Source organism: Gobius niger (assembly GCF_951799975.1).
Source record: "Gobius niger genome assembly, chromosome: 10".
Classification (NCBI taxonomy): Eukaryota; Metazoa; Chordata; class Actinopteri; order Gobiiformes; family Gobiidae; genus Gobius; species Gobius niger.
The window spans coordinates 16837120-16857131 of NC_136861.1; the positions used below are offsets into that span (position 1 = coordinate 16837120).

Sequence of the window (20012 nt, forward strand, 5' to 3'; positions counted from 1 at the left end):
CCTGATCCTTTTTATTGTTTTTGAGCACCGCAGAGCTTGTATCAGGTGTTCTCTCCGCTGCTCCTCCAGGTTGTGTTTTCTCAGGCTCAAATCTCCCAGGATGCTTTGCAAACTCACTGTGTGTTGACCTCCACAGATTGGTCCAGGCCCAGAAACTTTCCCCCCACCATCTCAACCGTCAGTGAACAGCGAGGAGGGAGAGATTTTCATTTTGGCCAGTTTGTTTGTGCTCCGTGTGTCTTTCATTTCGTCTGACCTGTTCGGGCGGCCATTTTGAACGTGTTGAAGTGGTGCCATCTCTGCGCGCCCCACTCCGCAGGGTCAGCGGTGTGCCAGCTGTTTGGATTTCACACAGCAAAGTAATTACTCATGTCACGTTCGATCACTCGCATCAACGCGCGCAATATTATAATTCTCATCAGGCAGCGGCTGCACGCTCAAGTAACCTGTTTGTGTGTGTAAATAGATGTTGATGAATGAAGACTTCACAAATGTGGCATAAATGAATTGAGATGAATTTGTGATAAATATGATTTTGTCTGACAAACTCTCTGGAATAGTGGCGTGAGTGACTATACTCTCCAACTATTAGTCTAACACAAAAGGCTGTTGGCGCTCGTGCTTCACAGCTAGAAGGTCCTGGGTTCGATTCCCACCTGGACGGGGCCTTATATAGGCCGTATAGGTTTCCTCTGGGTACTAAATATCTATCTATCTAAAATACATGTACACAATAGTCTAAAATTCACTAAGAATAGCAAATTTGCTCCATGCATGGAGTCAGTATTTACTGACTAGGTTCGGGAGCAGGGCCACGCCTCGACCAATCACAATTGCATACAAACCACTCCTGCATTCAACTTACCAAGCCTCTTAATTACCAATATACCAAGTCAAGCCTCATCATCTCAGTTTGATCGAAACTGTCGACCCCCCCTCCCCCCATGTCTGCTTTATTTGTCAGCGCTGATTCTTCTGCTTCAAGGGGGGTCCCGAAGAGTTGGGTTCAGTCTCCCTTCACTCCACACTATAACTTCGTGAATAAACCCTTCATTGCACTTTGTTGTGGCGTGGTCCTTGGTACTGAAATGTTTATTTACATTGAAAAGAAAGTCATAGCCAGATAGAACATACAGACTTGGAGAGATTTTCAGTCACAAAGTGGACTTCTGTTTCAACCTCATTACCTCGTTGTTGAGAGACAGTGGGACCAACCACTAAGCCATTTCAGCCGTGCCAAAACATCCCCAAGGGCGGAACCTCACCATTGCAGTTCAAAGTAAAGAACCATTTCTTACTTAGTGGGATGTTTTGCCAGTATTTCTTGCATTTTCATGATCCCCCAAAAAAATCAACAAATGTGAGAGTGGATGTGTCTATAGACCCTTTCTCTGCTTACATCATCAGTGACATCAGCTGGAGGCAGGAAGTGATCAAGAGAAATAATAATTAAACTAAAACTAGCCATTTCAAGTGTAAAACTACAACAAAAGAATGTGGTCCTGTCGTTGCTTAAGGTGCAAGAACAAGAGGAATAACATTTGAGATGATAAAATAAGGTTTATCTGATATTTCCAACATGTCAGTTAGACATTTGATTGTCGTTACTATGACAACAGCTACAATGGAAATAGATAGGCATCTAGCTTCCCGCCTCCAGCTAAACCCGTAATGTTTACAAACAATTGACTCTTTGCAAAACTTCAAATCATAACAACGCTGCCCAAGAAGTGACTTCCTGTTTCAACCCTCACACCAAAATAAAAGCACCATCTTATTCATTAGTTCAGCAGTGCATTAGTTCAACTTTCTTTCTGCCTAACTATTAACAGACAATACACTTAAAATGTGTGTATTCAATTATATTCTTTAAATGTAGCAAGTACCTGCTGAACTAATCAATGAGACGAGCTGTGCTTTTATTTTGGCGTGCTGGATCAAAACAGGAAGTCACTTCTTGGGCGACGTTGTTATCATCTGAAGTTATACACAGAGTCAATTAAAGGGTCTATAATGTCTGCCCTGTTATACTATCTGGACAATTCCAACTATAGATTTCTTTATATCATTCAAAATATACAGTAACAATGTGTTGACTAATTTATTGGTAATTATAAGAGACCGATCCTAGGTCGATTGAAACCTATGGGAGGTGTCCTTAAAGTGCATATTGCTTCCACATAGCAGTTTTCATTTTATCTTGGGTTACCTTTTGCCAACTTTCTTGCATCTCAGATCTTGTATGATCTTGTGTGTCTGAACCTATTGTAAAAGACCTTAAGCTCACACTTTCTGCCATATGCTCATCTTGGCCCTTCAAACTAAGCAACAAGCGCATGAGGAAAATGAAGAAATATGTTCCCACCCTGTATATAATTTACATCTCGAGCTCCATAAAGTTAACTTCTTGGCTCGGGGCTGTCAGTGATTCAGCAGCTTCATGATGCATCAGCCTCCTCCACTGTTTCCTCAGCCTGAGTTATGACTTGTATCTCCGCATTCTGCCAAAAGAACAGCAGCCTCCTGTCCCTCCTGCCGCTCTGCCAGGCCCAAACTCACGAACCACGCATACAAGCTAGAGTAAAGTGCCTGGATTTAGACATAACTGCAAGCTTCTGGTAATTCAATTTGTAAACACTATTCTCCCGTAAATTACAAGTGCTTAATTGCTAAACACATAATGGCTATGAGGGTAAACAGTTGTCTCTGTATATAGAAGGGACTGTCGGTGTTGTGTGTACCCCATATTTGGCTCATATGCTGGATTGGCCTCTGTGCTCTGCAATGCAATGCCATGGCTGCTTCTGGAGACAAGAAACACAACTTGGCAACATTTATGGCAATGTTTCAACCACATGAAGGTCACTGGGACCAAAACGTAGTGAATAAATTTAAAGAATGAGAAAAGTGTGCGGGATATATTTTCACAAGTTTAGTGCCCGTATGAGATACATTGCATTTGAGTTTATTAATATGCAGCAACAAAGTTCATGAAGTGGGATTATGTTATGCACTATCCCTCTGGGTAAACCATATGTAGCACAAAGTCTAAATAAAAATAAGTCCACACATTATATACACAATGGCAAGGCTGGAGTGGACCACAGTTTGTGATTGCAGGTGTAAGCACAGATATTGAGAGAGTGAAGGGAGAGAGAGAGTTCAGCTGCCTGTTGGATACAGCTCTCAATCAGGTTCTGAGAAATAAAACCATGAACATACTGTACAGTAAAAATGTAAAACATACATTTTCTTCAAGTTGATGTGTGTGTTTCCCGTAGTTACACATCTGCAAAATAACTACATTTTTGCACAACCTATAGCTAAAACAGCTCTTGATAGAATTAAACTTTGGAAAAGGTCGAAAATGAAAAAGACATCACGTATTTCATCAGTAAGTCTTTTTCCACATTCTGCTAAAGAAAATAGTTATGAATATCAGCCTGGTTTGTTGCTGTAGCACAAATCACATAATCCAACAGGGTTTTTACATAAACAAGCACTAAATTTCACCGTCCACTCTGTATGAATCCTGTCTGTGTTACGTAACAGCAGCAGGTCCGGAGTCTGTGTCCCAATGACCCTGTGAACTGAGAACAGCTGAAGACTGCACTGCGGGACAGATAGACGCTCAAATGTGGACATACGCTGAAAGATACCACTGTTGTGCTGGTGATAAATCACTAGAGGGCAGAGTTTTTCAAAGGCACAGAGTAACAAGAGACTGTTGCTATGATAAACTATACCTACACTGCAAAAGTCATCTTGAAATAAGTACATTTGTCCATGATTTGAGAGTCTAATTTCAAGAACTCTGTTCATAGGGCAAGATATTTAATTTATTATGATTTATTAAACTACAACCATTTTATTTCAAGTTATTTAACATATTGAGTGCCAAAAACAGAAAAACGTCTTTTTCGCTAGCCAAAGGTAGCCATGGACCCAAAGGTCCAAGGACGGCTGAGAAACATCCTGTTAAAGTCTTCAATCTGAGAACCAGGCTGTTTAAATGCACATGCGATTAGTGAAAGCGATCGATCTGCGGCAACTCATGGTGTTTTAAAACGTGTCAACAATGTTGTCTTGAAAATTTACTTGAAACTGAGATATCTAGGCATTTACCTCTTCCCGTATCATTAGTGCTTGTCCAGAGAGCAAAGAGGAGTTAATCAGAAAGGAGAGTGTTTCATAAAACACACAATATCTCCGTTTCTGGAAAAAAATATCTGTGATTTTGATCAAAACTAGCCTCTGTTTAGCTTAGGATTAGGAGGCATGTAGAATTCACCTATGGAAAGCTTAAAGTTTCACCTTTCAAACGAGCCATAGTGTGTAAAACAAAAACCAGCAAACCCAGGCACTCCAAACAAATATGCACAGCAGTACTTAAAAGGCCTTTAATTATTTAGATGGCAAAGCCAACATGTATCGACCACCAGGTCTTCATCGGGGCTTAGTATGAGCCATAGCATGTGTCCATAGCTATAACATAGAATACACTGTGGTGCTACAAATATTCTGAAAAATTGTCTGGATTGTTGGCACTTTACAGTTACATCACAAAAACAGCGCGGCACTCAATGTGTTGAGATATATATATTTTTAATCTAGTTTTGAGAGCAGGGATTTCTTTTATCTTAATCTAAGTTTAAATATCTTGTCCAGATACTGGATACTGGACTTGTACAGATTACTTGAAATTAGACTTTCAAATCAAGGACAAAATTACTGAAAATTTCACTTATTTCAAGATTACTTTTTGAAGTGTACCCATTTACTCTAGTAGCTTTTTCCCCCTTTTTTGTTAAGACAATATTCCTGTTGCTTTTACTTAAGACGCTGCAATTTATTAACCCAAGCAGTATTAGTAGTAAATAATAGTAAATACTTTTGTGGGACAACTTGATGTTTTCCCACATGAATCTACCGGATTTCTCAAGAAGTAGGCCGACCATATTAATTACATGAGTAACCCAACTTGTTAAATGCTGGCACCAGACGTGCTTTCCTCCTGGTGCAGCAGCAAGAACAAAGGGGGGTGTGGAGGAGGATGACCCTGACTCTGCAGAGGAAGAGGGTCAGTGAACACACTCTCCCACCCATCCCGTCACACATGCACGGGCCCTGCCAAACTCACAAGAGGGGAAGAGGGGGAGAGACAGAGTCCATTATGATCTGTGCCATATGAGGGAGTGCTCAGAGGAGGGTTTAGTCTCAGTTATAATTCAAGTGCATGAGTAACTTTTTTGGAGTCGTTTTCTCACATTATTTGAAACAACATAAAGTAAAGCATTAGATTTCTCCCACCATGAGTAAATGTGTTAGTAGCAATAGCTTCAGGTTGATAAATCAAAATGAAAGGAAGTCTACACTACAAAAAGAAAGTATCAAGCATTGGCTTAAATGACTTGAATTGAGGTATCTTGTTCTGAGCGTTTTTCGTCTGAGCTGTTTTTTCCTTGTTTGATGACATTTCAGACTAGTTCTAATGTAAATCTTGCTTGAAATAAGAAAGTAAAACTGCTAATGGCATAAGACCAATTTTCTCACCCCATTCGCAAAGAAACCAGAAATAAAGATGAAATTAATTGAAACGACTCAGAAACATCTCATGACAGGTCAAATGCCCAACTAAATCTTAAAGAAGAAGTAAGTAACTTGTTTACCTTAATAAATCCTTTACGTAATCCCTCTGGGGATAATACAAGTGTTATGGGATGATGGAGGGTCTTTCATCTTCCCCTGGTGTCTCTGGCCAGAAAACCCACAATTGCAACTTCCCTTAATCTGGGTTGGAGCCACCAATTGCCAGGTTTCAGGTAACAGCGTTTTAAAGCCTATAATATTACACTATAGAGGTAAAAAGTATTTTGTTTTTGAGGAAATGTTTGGTCTTGCACAGAGATCATGGACCCAGTGACTGATATTAATGATCATTTTTTGCAATTTATACATTTTCTTTTTAGATACAACTGGTGAAAGTGTAATGCAGTTAATAAGAAAAACTGGAGCCTCCCACTGAGTCCATCACATTATAGAACCTGAAAACAACCAATACACACTAATGGAATCATAAGACATGAGAAATATGAAAAATGTCCTGTTGATTTACAAGAAATGTTATGATTTGGATTGTTTACTTAATAAATTCTAATAAATAATACTAATTTATATGATTTATTCTTGTTAAATATATTAATTTTCTCACTATTCTACGATGGTGTGTCCTACATCACTACTAAACATATCAACGCTCAAACATTTACTCGGTATGCTCACTACTTTTCTACTTGAGTAAAACTGTTTCAAAGTAATGTCACCCTTACTTGAGTAAATGTTTTGGCTGCTGCACTCCACCTTTGGGTGCGCTACATCAACTGTCAGAGGGCAGTGACGATATATTGCCCTGAAAGAGAGAGAGACAGTGAAACTCAACCTGAGGCCCAACGCACTGCCATCTGGTCCACACTCAGGGGACAGGAGTGTTTAATCAAAAACTCACTCAGGGCAAATGTCACAGAGCTGCGGTGACTTTGCAAATCTGTTAATGGACTCTCTAAGACATTATGGGCATAGAGGAAATTGTACATAAAAGTGTTGAAGTTACAAAGGACGATAGGGTCACTGCCAAGAATGAAGACATGGAAAAATATGAGGAAAAAATAAATATACGTCAACAGTACAGTACACTATAGCCATTTGGCCAAGTGTACGTGTGTAATGCTGTCCTGCTTTCGGCAAAGTAGTAGCAAAATGTACAATTCAAGTGACAAACTGCCTATTACTGATAATAACTAAAGATAATACCTAATAACTATCTGGACCTTAATGTGTTTATATGAGCTGCTGTAACAAGTAAATATCTTCACTGTGAGTTCAATAGAGTCTTATGTTATCTTTTGTATAAGCTATGATGTTTAGACAGAATATAGAAGCATTTAGATCTTTTACAATTTGTGGTTTTGTCGCATACAAAAGATTGTTTTAATGAACACACACAATTAAAGAAAGTAAATATCACAAATTGGCTTATACATTTAGAGGATTAACAGAATATAATACATGGTGAGAGTCGCCCTCCCAGACTTTACAGTAAATTCAATGGCTCATTACAAATATAAAATACATTATTACATTTTACAGCTTTTACAAAAGGCGTTTGTCACTGGCTTCAGATCTCACAGTATCTGTCACTGTAGAACATCATTGAACAATGATGCGTCACATAATATTACAGTTGTATGATTTTGCTTCATTTGCTAACCACTGGTGTGTGATAATTGTCATCGTTTGGACAGAGGAAAGTGTTCTTTTCAAAGACAGCCCCAGAAGAAAAAACACTTCCTTTTGCTGCTGTCCCATCTGTGACCTCTGACCCCAGACCCTCATAACTCGAGCCATACTTCAGGCTGGACCAAAAACAGTCCTGTCATGTCTGAACATGGAGGACTTTTGTCATTCATCACATCAAGGGGCTTTTGTTTTTACACACAAAAACACTGCTGTAATACTTTTACAAGGCCATGTCTAAGAACCTAGATACACCTTTCAAATATCAGACGAGAAGAATTGTCAAGCTCTCGAGCTTCTGTCCTTACAATAATGACTTAAAATAATAAACACATTTATAATTATGGTAATAAAATACATAAATAATTAAATGGTTGGAAACTTTTGTCCCTCGTCCTTAAAGGTGATCAGTCACAATTCACCGGGTTTTCCAGTTTTATGTGCAAAATGAATATGACCAAACATGACAGTTTGACCTCGTCATCCAGTTTAAAACATAAACAACATTTAACAGAGCAAGACCCTGAGTCCTGCATGTCACACTAACAAATAGCTTCTGTTTCTGAGACCGTGAAGATAGACAACTTGATTAGACAGATACACTCTCTGATTAGCACAGAGTCTGGAAGTGTTTCAGAATTTGAAAGACAAGAGTACGAAAGGTATGGAAGCCCTAGGCAGCACTTGATATTAAAAACGAATTACAGCCAATGAGTTTGTCCACTTCAGTGTGGTGCATCAGCAAACGTCAGTGCAGATAAATGGATCACTGATTGGTCCATAACAATGTTGGAAACCACTGTGGACGATTGAGAGCAGACGGAGATCAAGAATAACAGAAAACTCACATCTGCCTCACCTCTTTGTGGCAGTCCTCAGCTCGAAAAATTGTTTTGCACAAAAAGAATAAATACAAAATAACAATGAAACGCTAATTGCACTTCAGCAGGGACAGGTCTGCGGCGAACACAGACGGTCAGGCTGATCCTACGGACTGCCGTCTCCGTTCTTGGTTTTGAACACCACCAAGCTGACCATGACGGGGATCAGACAGATGGGTGTGATGACCAGGGCAAAGACGATCGGAGGCGGCGGGTCACTCAGCTCCTCAGACGGACAGTCCCAGAAATAATCAGAGTGTATATTCAGGAAGATTTCCTCCACCTCAGGATTGGGCCATGGGATGCCAAGGCAGTCGTATTTCTCCTCTGTGCACAGGCTGAGGGTACTGTACAAACTATGGGCAGAGAACAAAGGCAGGTTTACACATGTGGACAAACCAATTTTGCAGTCAATGACATGATCCCGACTGAAATCTCTAAATCTTTAAAGCCCAGAATACATTACAAAATATTCCTATTACGTCTCTCCAAATCAGGTACTTAAAGGTGCATTATGCAACTTTTGATGCGAGACAAAAAAAGTTGATATTTGTGCATATTTGACCTTGTAGTGCCCCACCTGTATGAGTGGTCAGCATGGCACCTTCACTTTTGATCACAGTGGTCTCTACAAGGCTCCAGGATGACTGGTTTTCTGGTGAGAGGGTCCGTCCGCAGTGAAAACCATCCAAACATTTGACCCTGGAGCAACCTACAGGCCAATTGGATGGAAAGTAACGGTGCCATGCTGACCACTCATACAACCACTGGAAGAATACAAGGTGAAATACGTACAAATATCACTTTTTTTCCCCCCACATAAAAAGTTGCATAATGCACCTTTATTTGAGCTTATGGCACCAAGTGTCAACTTACCCACTCACGTGACCCCAGTCGCACCAGTCGGCGTCACTGTTGTTCATGGCGGTGGTGAAGGGGTTTAGGCAGTAATGATCGAGTAGAAAACTGAGACACTCCATCTTTTTACCAGGGAAATTGTCATCACAGAACCCACAATAGAGCATACATGTGGTTGTATTTTTCCCACAAGCTGTAAGAGAAGAGTGTGTAAAAGAAGGGTTAAAAATCCAGAATAGTCTTACTTTCATTCATAGCAAATATAAGTCAGTGATGTAACACAACAAACGGCAAGGTAAAGTCTGCGAAATTGGCATCTGAAAGGATGAGAAACACAAAGCTAATTCCAAAAACATACGGCCCTTTTGATCTGCCACATGGGCCCGTAAAATGCATGCAATGTGTCACTTTTAAATCAGAAACTCTTGCAGCTCATTAGTTGCCTTCAGACGTGTGTTTTTTTTTCTTCTTTTTTTTTCGTTGCCAGTGGGTCCGGCGTTCGCAGCTGCACGGGACCACACACTCACTCACCGTAGACAACAGACAGGACGGCCCAAATGAAAGCCAGAGAAGTCATGTCAGAGAAAAGGGATAAAGGTGTCCTGTCTCCAGACGATCCACATGTATAGACCGCTTCCCACACGCTATACGACGCAACATAACAGGAAACCGGCGCCCGGATGGATGGTTACCCTCGGTTACCAGATGTCCAAACAGTGTTACCCGCGGTTACCAGATGTGCGCGCGGAGATCTGGCCCTTTCGCCTTGGCAGCAGCTCCCGCTATCCCCCGACGCACGTTTCTTTTTGGAGTTTTCTTCTTCTTTTTCAAAGGGGTGGAGGCTACAAAAGATTGTCCTCTCCATCCTCCCAAATAAAAGGGAGCACACCCAGCGAACGAGCGCATGGGCTGGACTCACATCTGAAAACCCTTTAGTCTTTAACTCTTCTTCAACTGCGTTCTACTCTCTCGGTTTTTCTCACAGTCCTGGGCCCGGTCAGTCAGCTCGCAGCGCGTGATTTATTTGCCTTTCGGGCGGCGCTGCCAAATAGGAAACATGAGTAAACATTTTAGATTGTGAAGTCTGGAAAGCGAGGAGTGTTATTGTGTGCCCAACTGTGCAGTGATTCGGTCCGTCAACTGCAGGGCGTTGTGTCATGTCAGATGCCCTTCCTGATGCTTTCCCTCCATTTGTCCAGGTTTAAGATAATATATGAAACGGATAGGATATTTGAGTTTTACATATGTTTTGTAAGTTCTTGTTTGTTTTACATTTGTCACCATTATCAAGCATGTATTGGAGGCTTCTGACATAACTTAGACGAGTTTTTGCTTACCTGTCTGGTTTTTATGCATGCGCTCAGTCACGCAAAAATACCAAAGATGTTGTTAGCATTTAGCCTCTCCTCCTCTCCTCTATGGGGCCAAACGGGGGTGAAGGGGTATTGTGCTTTTGTCAATCACATAGCACCAGTCTATAGCACACTACAATGATGACGAAATCTGTTGGTCTGTAAATGCAGTAAATTAGAATAACTGTCTTGTATAAAATTGCTCTCTCAAAATGGCTGTAGTGAATGTCTTCAAATAGGCCTCTGTCTCTTTAAGAACCTCTGACTCTTTCCGACACGCCTCCTCCATACGCCGTCTGTGGCATCAGTGGGGAGGGGGTTCTGCTGAGGAGCAGTGGTTGGTTACTGGGCTGGTGATGAAAGGTCGGGGGCGTCTCCAGGAGGTGGGGGCGTTCCTAGGAGGACTCAGGCAAACCTATCCCTAAGATGGCTGCCATCAGAGTTTTTACAGATAACTCAAAAATACATGAATGTGCCAAGGTGACACTTAAGGCATGTTTTTAATGAGGGAATGACAAAATAACATGATGTAAAGCTTGAAAAAGTCGATTTTGCATAATACCCCCCTTTAATAATAAAACCTTAGGATCACTTCGACATCCGTGCAGTAATATCTTCACTTTACTGCACAGACGTCGAAGTGCTCCTAAGGTTTTATTACGCCTTACAATATAGTTACCTTTTTGTACACTTCGAAAATCAACATGTTTAATTTTGTGTAACTATTCTTGGATTGTGTAACTACTCACGTAACCGTATTTAAATAGGAGAAACGTGGAAGAGCTTGGTCGCTTCTAACTTCACCCCCATTTGGCCCCATAAAGGAGAGGAGGAGAGGTTAAAGGGTTAACAACATGTTTGGTCTTTTTGCGTGACTGAGCGCACGCGTAAAGACCAGACAGTTACACATCAACTCGTCTAAGCTCAGGTAAGAACATATCTCAGTATGGAAAAATGGTGGCCTGTTCCTTTAGGTATTTTAGTAACTTTTTAAATTAATCATGGTTGATCATTATTCTATTCATTATCAACACTAAGTCAATAAAATACAAAGCATTTGCTCACACTTAGTTTAGTTTATCGGTTTAGGGACGGTGCATGTGAATGTCATCATTAATAAACTAAAAACTTTTTTTAGTCTATGTGAAAGGGCCAATTGCTTATCATTTGAAATTTATAGGTGTTTATGTTAAAGGAATAGGCCACCGTTTTTAAATACTAAGATATCTTCTTACCTCACTTTAGACGTGTTAATATATCCCCGTCTGGTCTTTGTCCGTGCACTCTGCCAGGCAAACGGAGCACATACGCAGCCTCTCCAACATGTCACATAGCTCCGAAAAAGCTCACGATAGAAGCTACCAAGCTCTTCCACGTGTTCCCAATTTAAATAAAGTTACGTGAAGTGTTTTCATGCGAAGTATATTTACACAGAAATGAAACATGTCGATTTTATAAGCAAATAAAAAGGGGGACTATATTGTGAGGCGTAATGATACGAGGAGCACAGCGTCCGCGTAGTAACTCCTAAAGACTTCTCCCGCTCACTTCCGTCAATAACCTTTAGGAGTTACTGCGCGGACGTTTTACTCCTCGTATCATTACGCCTCACAATATAGTCCCCCTTTTTATTTGCTTATAAAATCGACATGTTACATTTCTGTGTAAATATACTTCGCATGAAAACACTTCACGTAACTTTATTTAAATAGGGAACACGTGGAAGAGCTTGGTAGCTTCTATCGTGAGCTTTTTTGGAGCTATGTGACATGTGGGAGAGGCTGCGTATGTGCTCCGTTTGCCTGGCAGAGCGCACGGACAAAGACCAGACGGGGATATATTAACTCGACTAAAGTGAGGTAAGAACATATTTTAGTATGTAAAAACGGTGGCCTATTCCTTTAAATCCATAAATACAAATGCCTCAGGTAACTATTTTTACTATTGTTTGGAGCATGGTCCTTTACAGTGGGGTTAATTCTGGGCTCTTATGGCGCCTGAAACCAATTGAACTGGGTGGCGATGACCCATTGTCTTTCAGATGGCGTGTGTTTGAGATACAGGAGAGTGTTCGGTCACAAGTGGTACAGATTGCACTGTCCAACTTTTGAAGTGCAATACTTTTTGATATATAACTTTTCTTAAATTAAACTGCACCTCTTTTTTTGTAGAATATCTAAAGAATACTTTGTTATAATGTGTGAGTCCATTTTTCCCAAGATGGCTTTTATTTATAAGACTTTGGGTTGTTTCTGAATCTCAATTACTTAGAATTTCTCCATGATTCTGTGGCATTGCAAGAAAACGTCAAATCTTGACCACTGCGTTAGTTTATTTCCTCTTTTTACATTCATTGTAGCACTGGAGAAGATGACTAATTTCAGGAGTGACCCCGCAGCAGTTTGAGCAGCTGTTTAAGGCCAGCTATCACAACATGTGCAACACAAGCAACAAACTGATACTTCCACCATCTGTGTGGGAATGTCGGGAGGAGGAGGTTGGTAAAGTGTGGCAGCTGTAGTTCAACACTGCAGCGACTCTTCCTTATTGGCTAAATCTAAACGAAACGCACAGTGCATGTTTTCTCACGACTGACTTATTCATTTGTGCTGCTGTAGTGTAGCCACATGTTGGGCCCCTCTCAACATCTGTTTGCCGAGATTTGATTTAGTAACGACACCAGGAAATGTGTCTTTGGGCAGGGGCGGAGCTTCAGTGGGGGAAAGCTGGGGAAAGGATATCAGCCACAGATGTATAATATAACTCTCATGGTAATCCAGTGGAACTAAACAGCCAGCTCTGGTGGCCATATTGTGATTGTCGACTCTACTAAAAAACACACACCTGACTCAAGTCCCCACAAAACAGTTCAAATATAGAGTTATGCTAATCACCAATTCCTTATTACACATATCTTATACTGAAATTAACCAGCATCTAGGCTACTAAATTATCCCTTTTAAAGGCAATGAAGCCACCAACACATAAGGCCCATATAGCGTCACCTGTTGTACAAGAGGTGAAGTGATTTAACTTGGTATGCACCGATCCAATACTGATGCTGTTTTCGGACATCAGAGCCGATACTGGAAAAATGCGATATCGAGTATCGGCTACAAATATCCGATACGGAACAGATAACAGTTTTGGCTATCTACTAAGTAGCTAACTCATGCTCCTAGAGGCCATAAGCGTCACTGCAGGTGTCGTAGCAAGTGGCGGGTTTTACTCATTAATTGTCCGTGAGAGTAAATACTACGCTGACGGAAAATATAAAGTGAGAGAGGGTTATTGGACAACCAATTACACAATGGAGATATTTTTCACTCAAACTTGGCTGTAAATACTGTTTAAGTGGCGCTAGCCCACAGCTAGCTTTCCCCGTTAGCCTGTTAGCTTCTTCTTCGTGATTCCGTTAGTGTGTATTGTGCCTCCAACTTGGTACAGGGAAGTTGCATTTGTGGTTTTCTGGCACCAGGGGGAGATGAAAGACCCCCCAATCATCCCATGAACCCCAGGGACTACAAAAAGGATTTATTAAGATAAACAAGTTACTTCGTACTGCTTTAAAAAGTGAATATGGAAATGCTGTATATCATTTGAAGCTAAGAACCTGGAGAAATCAATCACTGAGTTATTTTTTTCCTCCGCAAACGCATTTTATATCGTCATGCAAAATACTGTGGCTAGCAATAGTATGCTAAAGCTAGTGGCAACATGCTAATACTAACGTCAACCAATCAAGACTGGGACAGAAATGATGATTTGATCACCTAAAGTAGCCTTATAAATAAAAATCAGTCTTTGTATTTTAGTTAAAGCAATACTAAGTAACGTGTTTACCTTAATAAATACTTTTTGTAGTCCCTCTGGGGACAAGTGTTAATGGGATGATTGGAGGGTCTTTCATCTCCCCTGGTGTCTCTGGTCAGAAAACCACAATTGCAACTTCACTGCCACTGGACCAGAGCAACCAATACATGCTAATGGAATCACGAAGAAGAAGCTAAAAGGCTAACGGGCAAAGCTATCTGCGAGTTAGCGACACTTAAACAGTATTTACAGCCAAGTTTGAGTGAAAAAAATTATCTCCATTGTGCAATTGGATGTACAATATCCCTCTCTCCCCTTATCTTTACTCTTAAGGACAATTAATGAGTAAAATAACGCAACATGCTACGACACCTAGACTTGCACTTATGGCCTCTAGGGGCATGAGTTACTTAGTACTGCTTAAATTAAATGCTGCTAAGGACTGATCTTACATAGTTGTTATGCACAAGTTGTAATGAGCTGATCAATTTATGTGGGTTGTTCATATTAATGTAACCTAAATTGCCGGTCATATCTTAAATCTTAGATATAGAAAGGTTCAGTTATTCTTCTTCCATTACAATTTACTGGTAGATAGTCTATAATTGATAACAACTTGTTTGCAAGGGAGAAAAATGGACTTTATTGATCCCACACTGGAGGAAAGAGGACCAATTTTTTCATTCACAGTAACTATTTTTAAGAAAGTCTTGTATCGGAAGCAAAATCGGTGCATGTCTATGTTCAGCCATATACTATTAATGTGAATATTTATAAATGGATGTGTTCATATATTGTGTGTAGACATGTAAATACTGCAATACTTCATAAATTAGAGACCAGTGCAGTGTTATTGGGGTTAATGTTCATGTTTGTGTTTTAGTGAGATATCTGCATTTGTTCTTTTATTCAATTAAATAACTGTCCCTCTTTGCCCATTATTTTCAATTACAATTCGGCTAATCTGACAATCCCAACAACAAGCTGTTAAATCGGCAGTGATGCACATTGTTGCAGAAGTTTCACAACTCAAAAGTTCATGCACTGATCACTGACGTCGCATGGGGTGAGTGATGAACAAATGCAGGAAGTGGAGCTAGGTGGGGGGCTGCGCGTTATGAGGTTCGCGTTAACCTCTGACCCAAAAGCATCATGGGAGCTGGAGTCTGCTGCTGCTGCCCCCCGTCAGCACAGACCTCCCCACGAGCTGATCTTGGACCACAGTAATAACACATACAGGGAGGACTTGGCAGGACACACTTGTGTATTTGTCAACTCCAGCTGCGATGAATGAGCCTTAGCAGGTCAAATCCCAATGAAAGACACTGACGTACAAAACAAGCAGATGCATAAAAAAGTCCTCGTATGTCATCATTAAAATGTCTATCACTGAGGATTAAGCTTCAGGGCTGGGACAATTCTCCCTTGTCATGATACAATATGTATCAATATATAAGAGCCAATAAGATTTGTAATACAATACAAAAAGTATTGTGTTTTGATAAGGAATTTAAAAACTTCAAAATGAATTATTGAAAAAGAAAACTGAAGTCACATTTCCATGAGCTTTAAATCACATTTCAATCTTTGTTGGCAATCTATATTCTTGTGATATTTGTAAACTTTTACAAACTTAGGAGCAGAATTATTCTTCAAAATCTTTTAATGGGTTTGTTTTTTGAGACTTGGCTGTGATTGAACTTGATGCTTGACACAACCTTCTCTTCTTGGGGCACAAAACATATACACTCTTCCTTTTTCCTGTACCTGGGTTAAATAAGGCCCTGCACAATCAAAATAGTTTCAGATTGCTTATTGGTGTTACAAGAACAGGCAGACACACAAGTTGTTTCTTTCTCTACAGGGAACTTGTCGACTTGTGTAATAACATTGAAAGTGGACACACGCATTACACAGCGTCCTGCGGCGATTACAAAAGTGCAACTCAATCTAACAGAAGATATTCAGCCAAAAGTTTGTTCAGAACAATACGCTCTATAAACAATACAGACAAAACTTACCCGTGTTGTTCACACGGTCAAGAGAGTGGTGCTCTGTGAAAGGAGAGTTGTTTAAGAGAAAATATATATATTATGTCAAAGGTTTCAAAGTTGTCATCTGTGCTGGGTTGTGTTTATATCGAGAACGTTTCGCCTTCACTGAGTTTGGTACATACCTGACATTGTGGGTTCCACCATGACGTTTTCATGCACGAGGCACACAGTTTGCCTTGCTATTGAGAAAGAAAGATAATTGCAATTAACAACAAAGAAGACACACGCAAAACAATGAAAGAGGCAGCAGGTAAGACTGAAACTGTTAGTTGTGGTCCAAGCTCATTCCAAACTTTAGTTCTAACCCAGTTCTTCACCACTTAATATAGTGGCACATTACACCTACGAGGGAGCAAAGTGGAGCACAAAATACATTCCACTGTGAGAACAACAACAGGTATAGAGGGAAAGCAGATCGCTTTCCATCATGACGACAGCTGAGCAACGGAATTAAATTAATCTGCATTATCATTGTTTGATCTAAATGTTGACGGGGTGCATTAGAATAAAAGGAACACATGTGCATTCCTTCTGTAGGGCTTTTAAGAAGAACTGATTTGAAGAGAGGAATTTTCTTGTCAAGGTCATGGAGAGCGAGCCGGTCAATGCATCCTCCTATTGTTTAACACACAAGGAAATCCTGTGGTGTATTTCCAATGTGACTAAAATAAAATGTCACAAGAAGCAACATGAAGTTCATTTTGTCTTAACTAGTAATGATAGTAATAGCATGAAATTGAAATCAACATAGTAATCTACAAAGGCCTCTAAACCTTTGGTGATTTTATGAAATACTGAGCAAAAAGATGAGTAGCATGAAGCAGTCAAAGCCCCAACTTACCACAGATGAAAATGGTAATAAAATGAAATAAGCAGGTGTTATTTCTTTTCTGGTTTCGGCCTGTCATCGCGTGGTCTTCTTCTGTGCCGCTCTGGGTCACATCTCTCTTTAGGAGGCTCTTTAAATCAACAGGAAGCACACGTTTCCCTTGAAGGGCGGGTGCCGGCAACGAGAAGAGACAGGAGTTTGTGATAAGCTCGGAGCTGCTACAGAGGAGGATCACATCAGTGTCCCTTTCTCTGGTTTAAACACAGACAGAGCCCCACCTTCTCTCCCAAACAACTTTAGACCAATTTTATTTCATTTACGAAGTGCTCCACTCTGGGCATTAGATGCTATTTATACATTCATTCATTCATTCATTCATTCATTCATTCATTCATTCATTCATTCATTCATTCATTGCCTTCTATTGTCAACACAAACGATTATGAGATGTGGAGATGGGTCCTGTGCAGACTATCCTGTATCGGTCACGGCTGAAAAATGGGTCAAATGTAGGAGGACACATTTATGGGGGCAATAAATTAAATATATCTCCAGGCTCAGAACATACATAAAAAGTTCAAGCCAAGACCCAGGTTGTGGCTTTTCTTGTAGTTTTAGAGATTAAATTTACCAAAATATTCACTGCTGACTGAATGTCGATTTGGCTATGGAATATGCAACATGTATTCTCATGTATTCTATTCATTGCATTTAGAGTACAGTTTTCAACCAATGGTTGGAGAACTTTCCTGAATTTATCTTTAGCCCTTCAACCAGGAAGATATTGTTGTTTTTTCCATTGACTCATAATTTTTATGGGTCTTATAGCTTTCGTGACAAATGGAGCAAATGTGTTGTTTTTTTTACTGTAGGTCCAGACCTCTCTTTTTCCAGGGCGTATCTGTTTCAGGTTCAGTAACGTCTGAAATGGATCACTTCACTTATATTTCCATCTCTAAGTAGGCTGCACACAACAGCAGCCCTTCCACTTCTGCCAACAATCCTCACGGCACACATACATCTTTGCTTGTGATGTTGAGTAAGACACATGCTTTTCCAATCTGTTACGCCATCGCTGACGATGACGCAAGCCTCCGCCCCTCGCTCCGACGTCATGTGCAGCTTCTGTGGTGAAAAGAGGAACGCCGGGATCTCCGGCGCCCACGTCAGCCAGGGATGACTACTGCGCCCTGGCTGCTCAAATCTAGAGCCAAGCCAAAATTTAATTGACAAAACTCTTTCCATATCACCATTGTGAATATGATTTTTTTATTTCCCCTTTATGAGAATGGGGAAATAGATGAACACTGGGCAGCACTTCAAATAAATACTAACAAAAATAAATCTGGCATTAATATTAAGACTTTGAGGCTTCTTCTAAGATAAACAGTTCTTAGTTTATAATACATTGACTTAAAACGCCCACAATGTCAAACTTTGCTTACCGTACAACTTGACTGCTTGCTTTGGCCGGACAGTTCATCACTAACAGCTGGAGATGACACACAAGCTGCAAAATACATATTATGAGATTAGGGGCATGTTTAGCAAGCAGAAATGTAGTCATGTAAGGATTTTAACTCAGTGAAATGTTACCTTGCTGAGTGAATTCTTTGATCAACATTATCAGACAATAGTCTCACCAAGGTACTTATTTTCATTACCCCAATTTGTTAGATTTGTCATGAGTTTTTGGGGTCCTGACAAAAGTAGCACCTCAGACGTGCCTATAAGAGAAGTGGAATGGTGTGTCGTTTGCAGCTAAAAGTTATCTCAAGTATGCAGGAATGTGTTTATGCCCTGCTTTACACCCAATACACTACACCACAATCAAGTATGTTGGTCAGAAAGTTTAGAATGTGTTCAATGGTAGTAGAACACAACTATATCATCAACTATATCATAAACTATATCATCAACTATATCATCAACTATACTGGGTTGTTGAGTTGAGGACGTTTCGCTTTTATCTTCTCCTGGGAGGATTTCAGGATTGCAATACCTACTGTACTATTTACAGTGGGTGCTAACTTTGTCCAGAGATTATGTAGAATAGTACAATATAGGTTGTTGTTAAACTGAGTTGGGGATGCATTTTTTGGCAGGCGTTACCTCATACCTTCCTGGTTGAAAATGGAAAACAAACTGTATACTTGTATTGTCTGTGCTATAACTTTTAGAGGCGATGAAGTTTAGGTCTTACCATTGATAAATTGAGCAGGGGATGTTGACAGACTGGATGTTGACTATAAAGACTGTGTTTACTATAATGCACATGTTTGCTTGGAACATTGCTAATACTCATTCTTAAGAGTTACGGACTCACCTAATGCTATTGTACACACAATGCTTTGTCTTGAGCTCAGCTTAGTGAAATTTCCTATGTTGAAAACAGTCCTGCCTTATATAGAATAACATTCAATTGTAAATCCCAGAATGCAGCTATTACTGTAAATGTCACTATCTATTTTCAATCAGTCAATCAATCAATCAATCAATCAATCAATCAATCAATCAATCAATCAATCAATCAATCAATAGTTTTGTATATCACAACAGGAGTTGCCTCATAGGGCTGCACCAAATATTTAAGCAATGAAACAAAACAATAAACAAGACAGTGTAAAGTTCAGGCAAATGAAGTATCGAGGCAAACATAATGTCCTAATAATTGTCAGCAGCAGGTGGTGATGAGCCGCAAGGGCGTCCCCCATCCTTAGACTCTCCAACACGTTAAGAAAAAACTCAAAAACCCAGTGAGAGAAAAAAGAAACTTCGGGGAGAACCACAGAAGGAGAGATCCACTCTCATGGATGGACAGTCTATAGAGACCCAGGGCCGATGGGAGTCCCTCAGCAGACGGGCCAAGATCGCAGAACATCCAGTCCTTGTTGGAGCTTTAGTTCTTCTTGTCCAGTCCCTGTAGGCAGGG

At 40.3% G+C, this 20012-nt stretch overlaps 1 protein-coding gene and 1 long non-coding RNA gene across 2 annotated transcripts; both read right to left on the reverse strand.

Moving 5' to 3' along the window:
- Window positions 1-6984: 6984 nt before the first annotated feature.
- On the reverse strand, window positions 6985-9609 carry ramp2 (receptor (G protein-coupled) activity modifying protein 2; the record flags this gene model as incomplete). The annotated part of the gene is made up of 3 exons (XM_079564804.1): window positions 6985-8530; window positions 9051-9225; window positions 9564-9609. The coding sequence occupies 3 exons, from the start codon at window positions 9607-9609 to the stop codon at window positions 8281-8283; spliced, it is 471 nt and encodes a 156-aa protein (XP_079420930.1). The 3' UTR covers window positions 6985-8280.
- Window positions 9610-15991: 6382 nt separating this feature from the next.
- Window positions 15992-18774, reverse strand: LOC306969355. The gene is made up of 4 exons (XR_013793314.1): window positions 18526-18774; window positions 17093-17239; window positions 16374-16430; window positions 15992-16251 (listed from the first exon to the last, which is right to left on the reverse strand). It is a non-coding gene; the product is annotated as an uncharacterized lncRNA (long non-coding RNA).
- Window positions 18775-20012: the final 1238 nt, after the last annotated feature.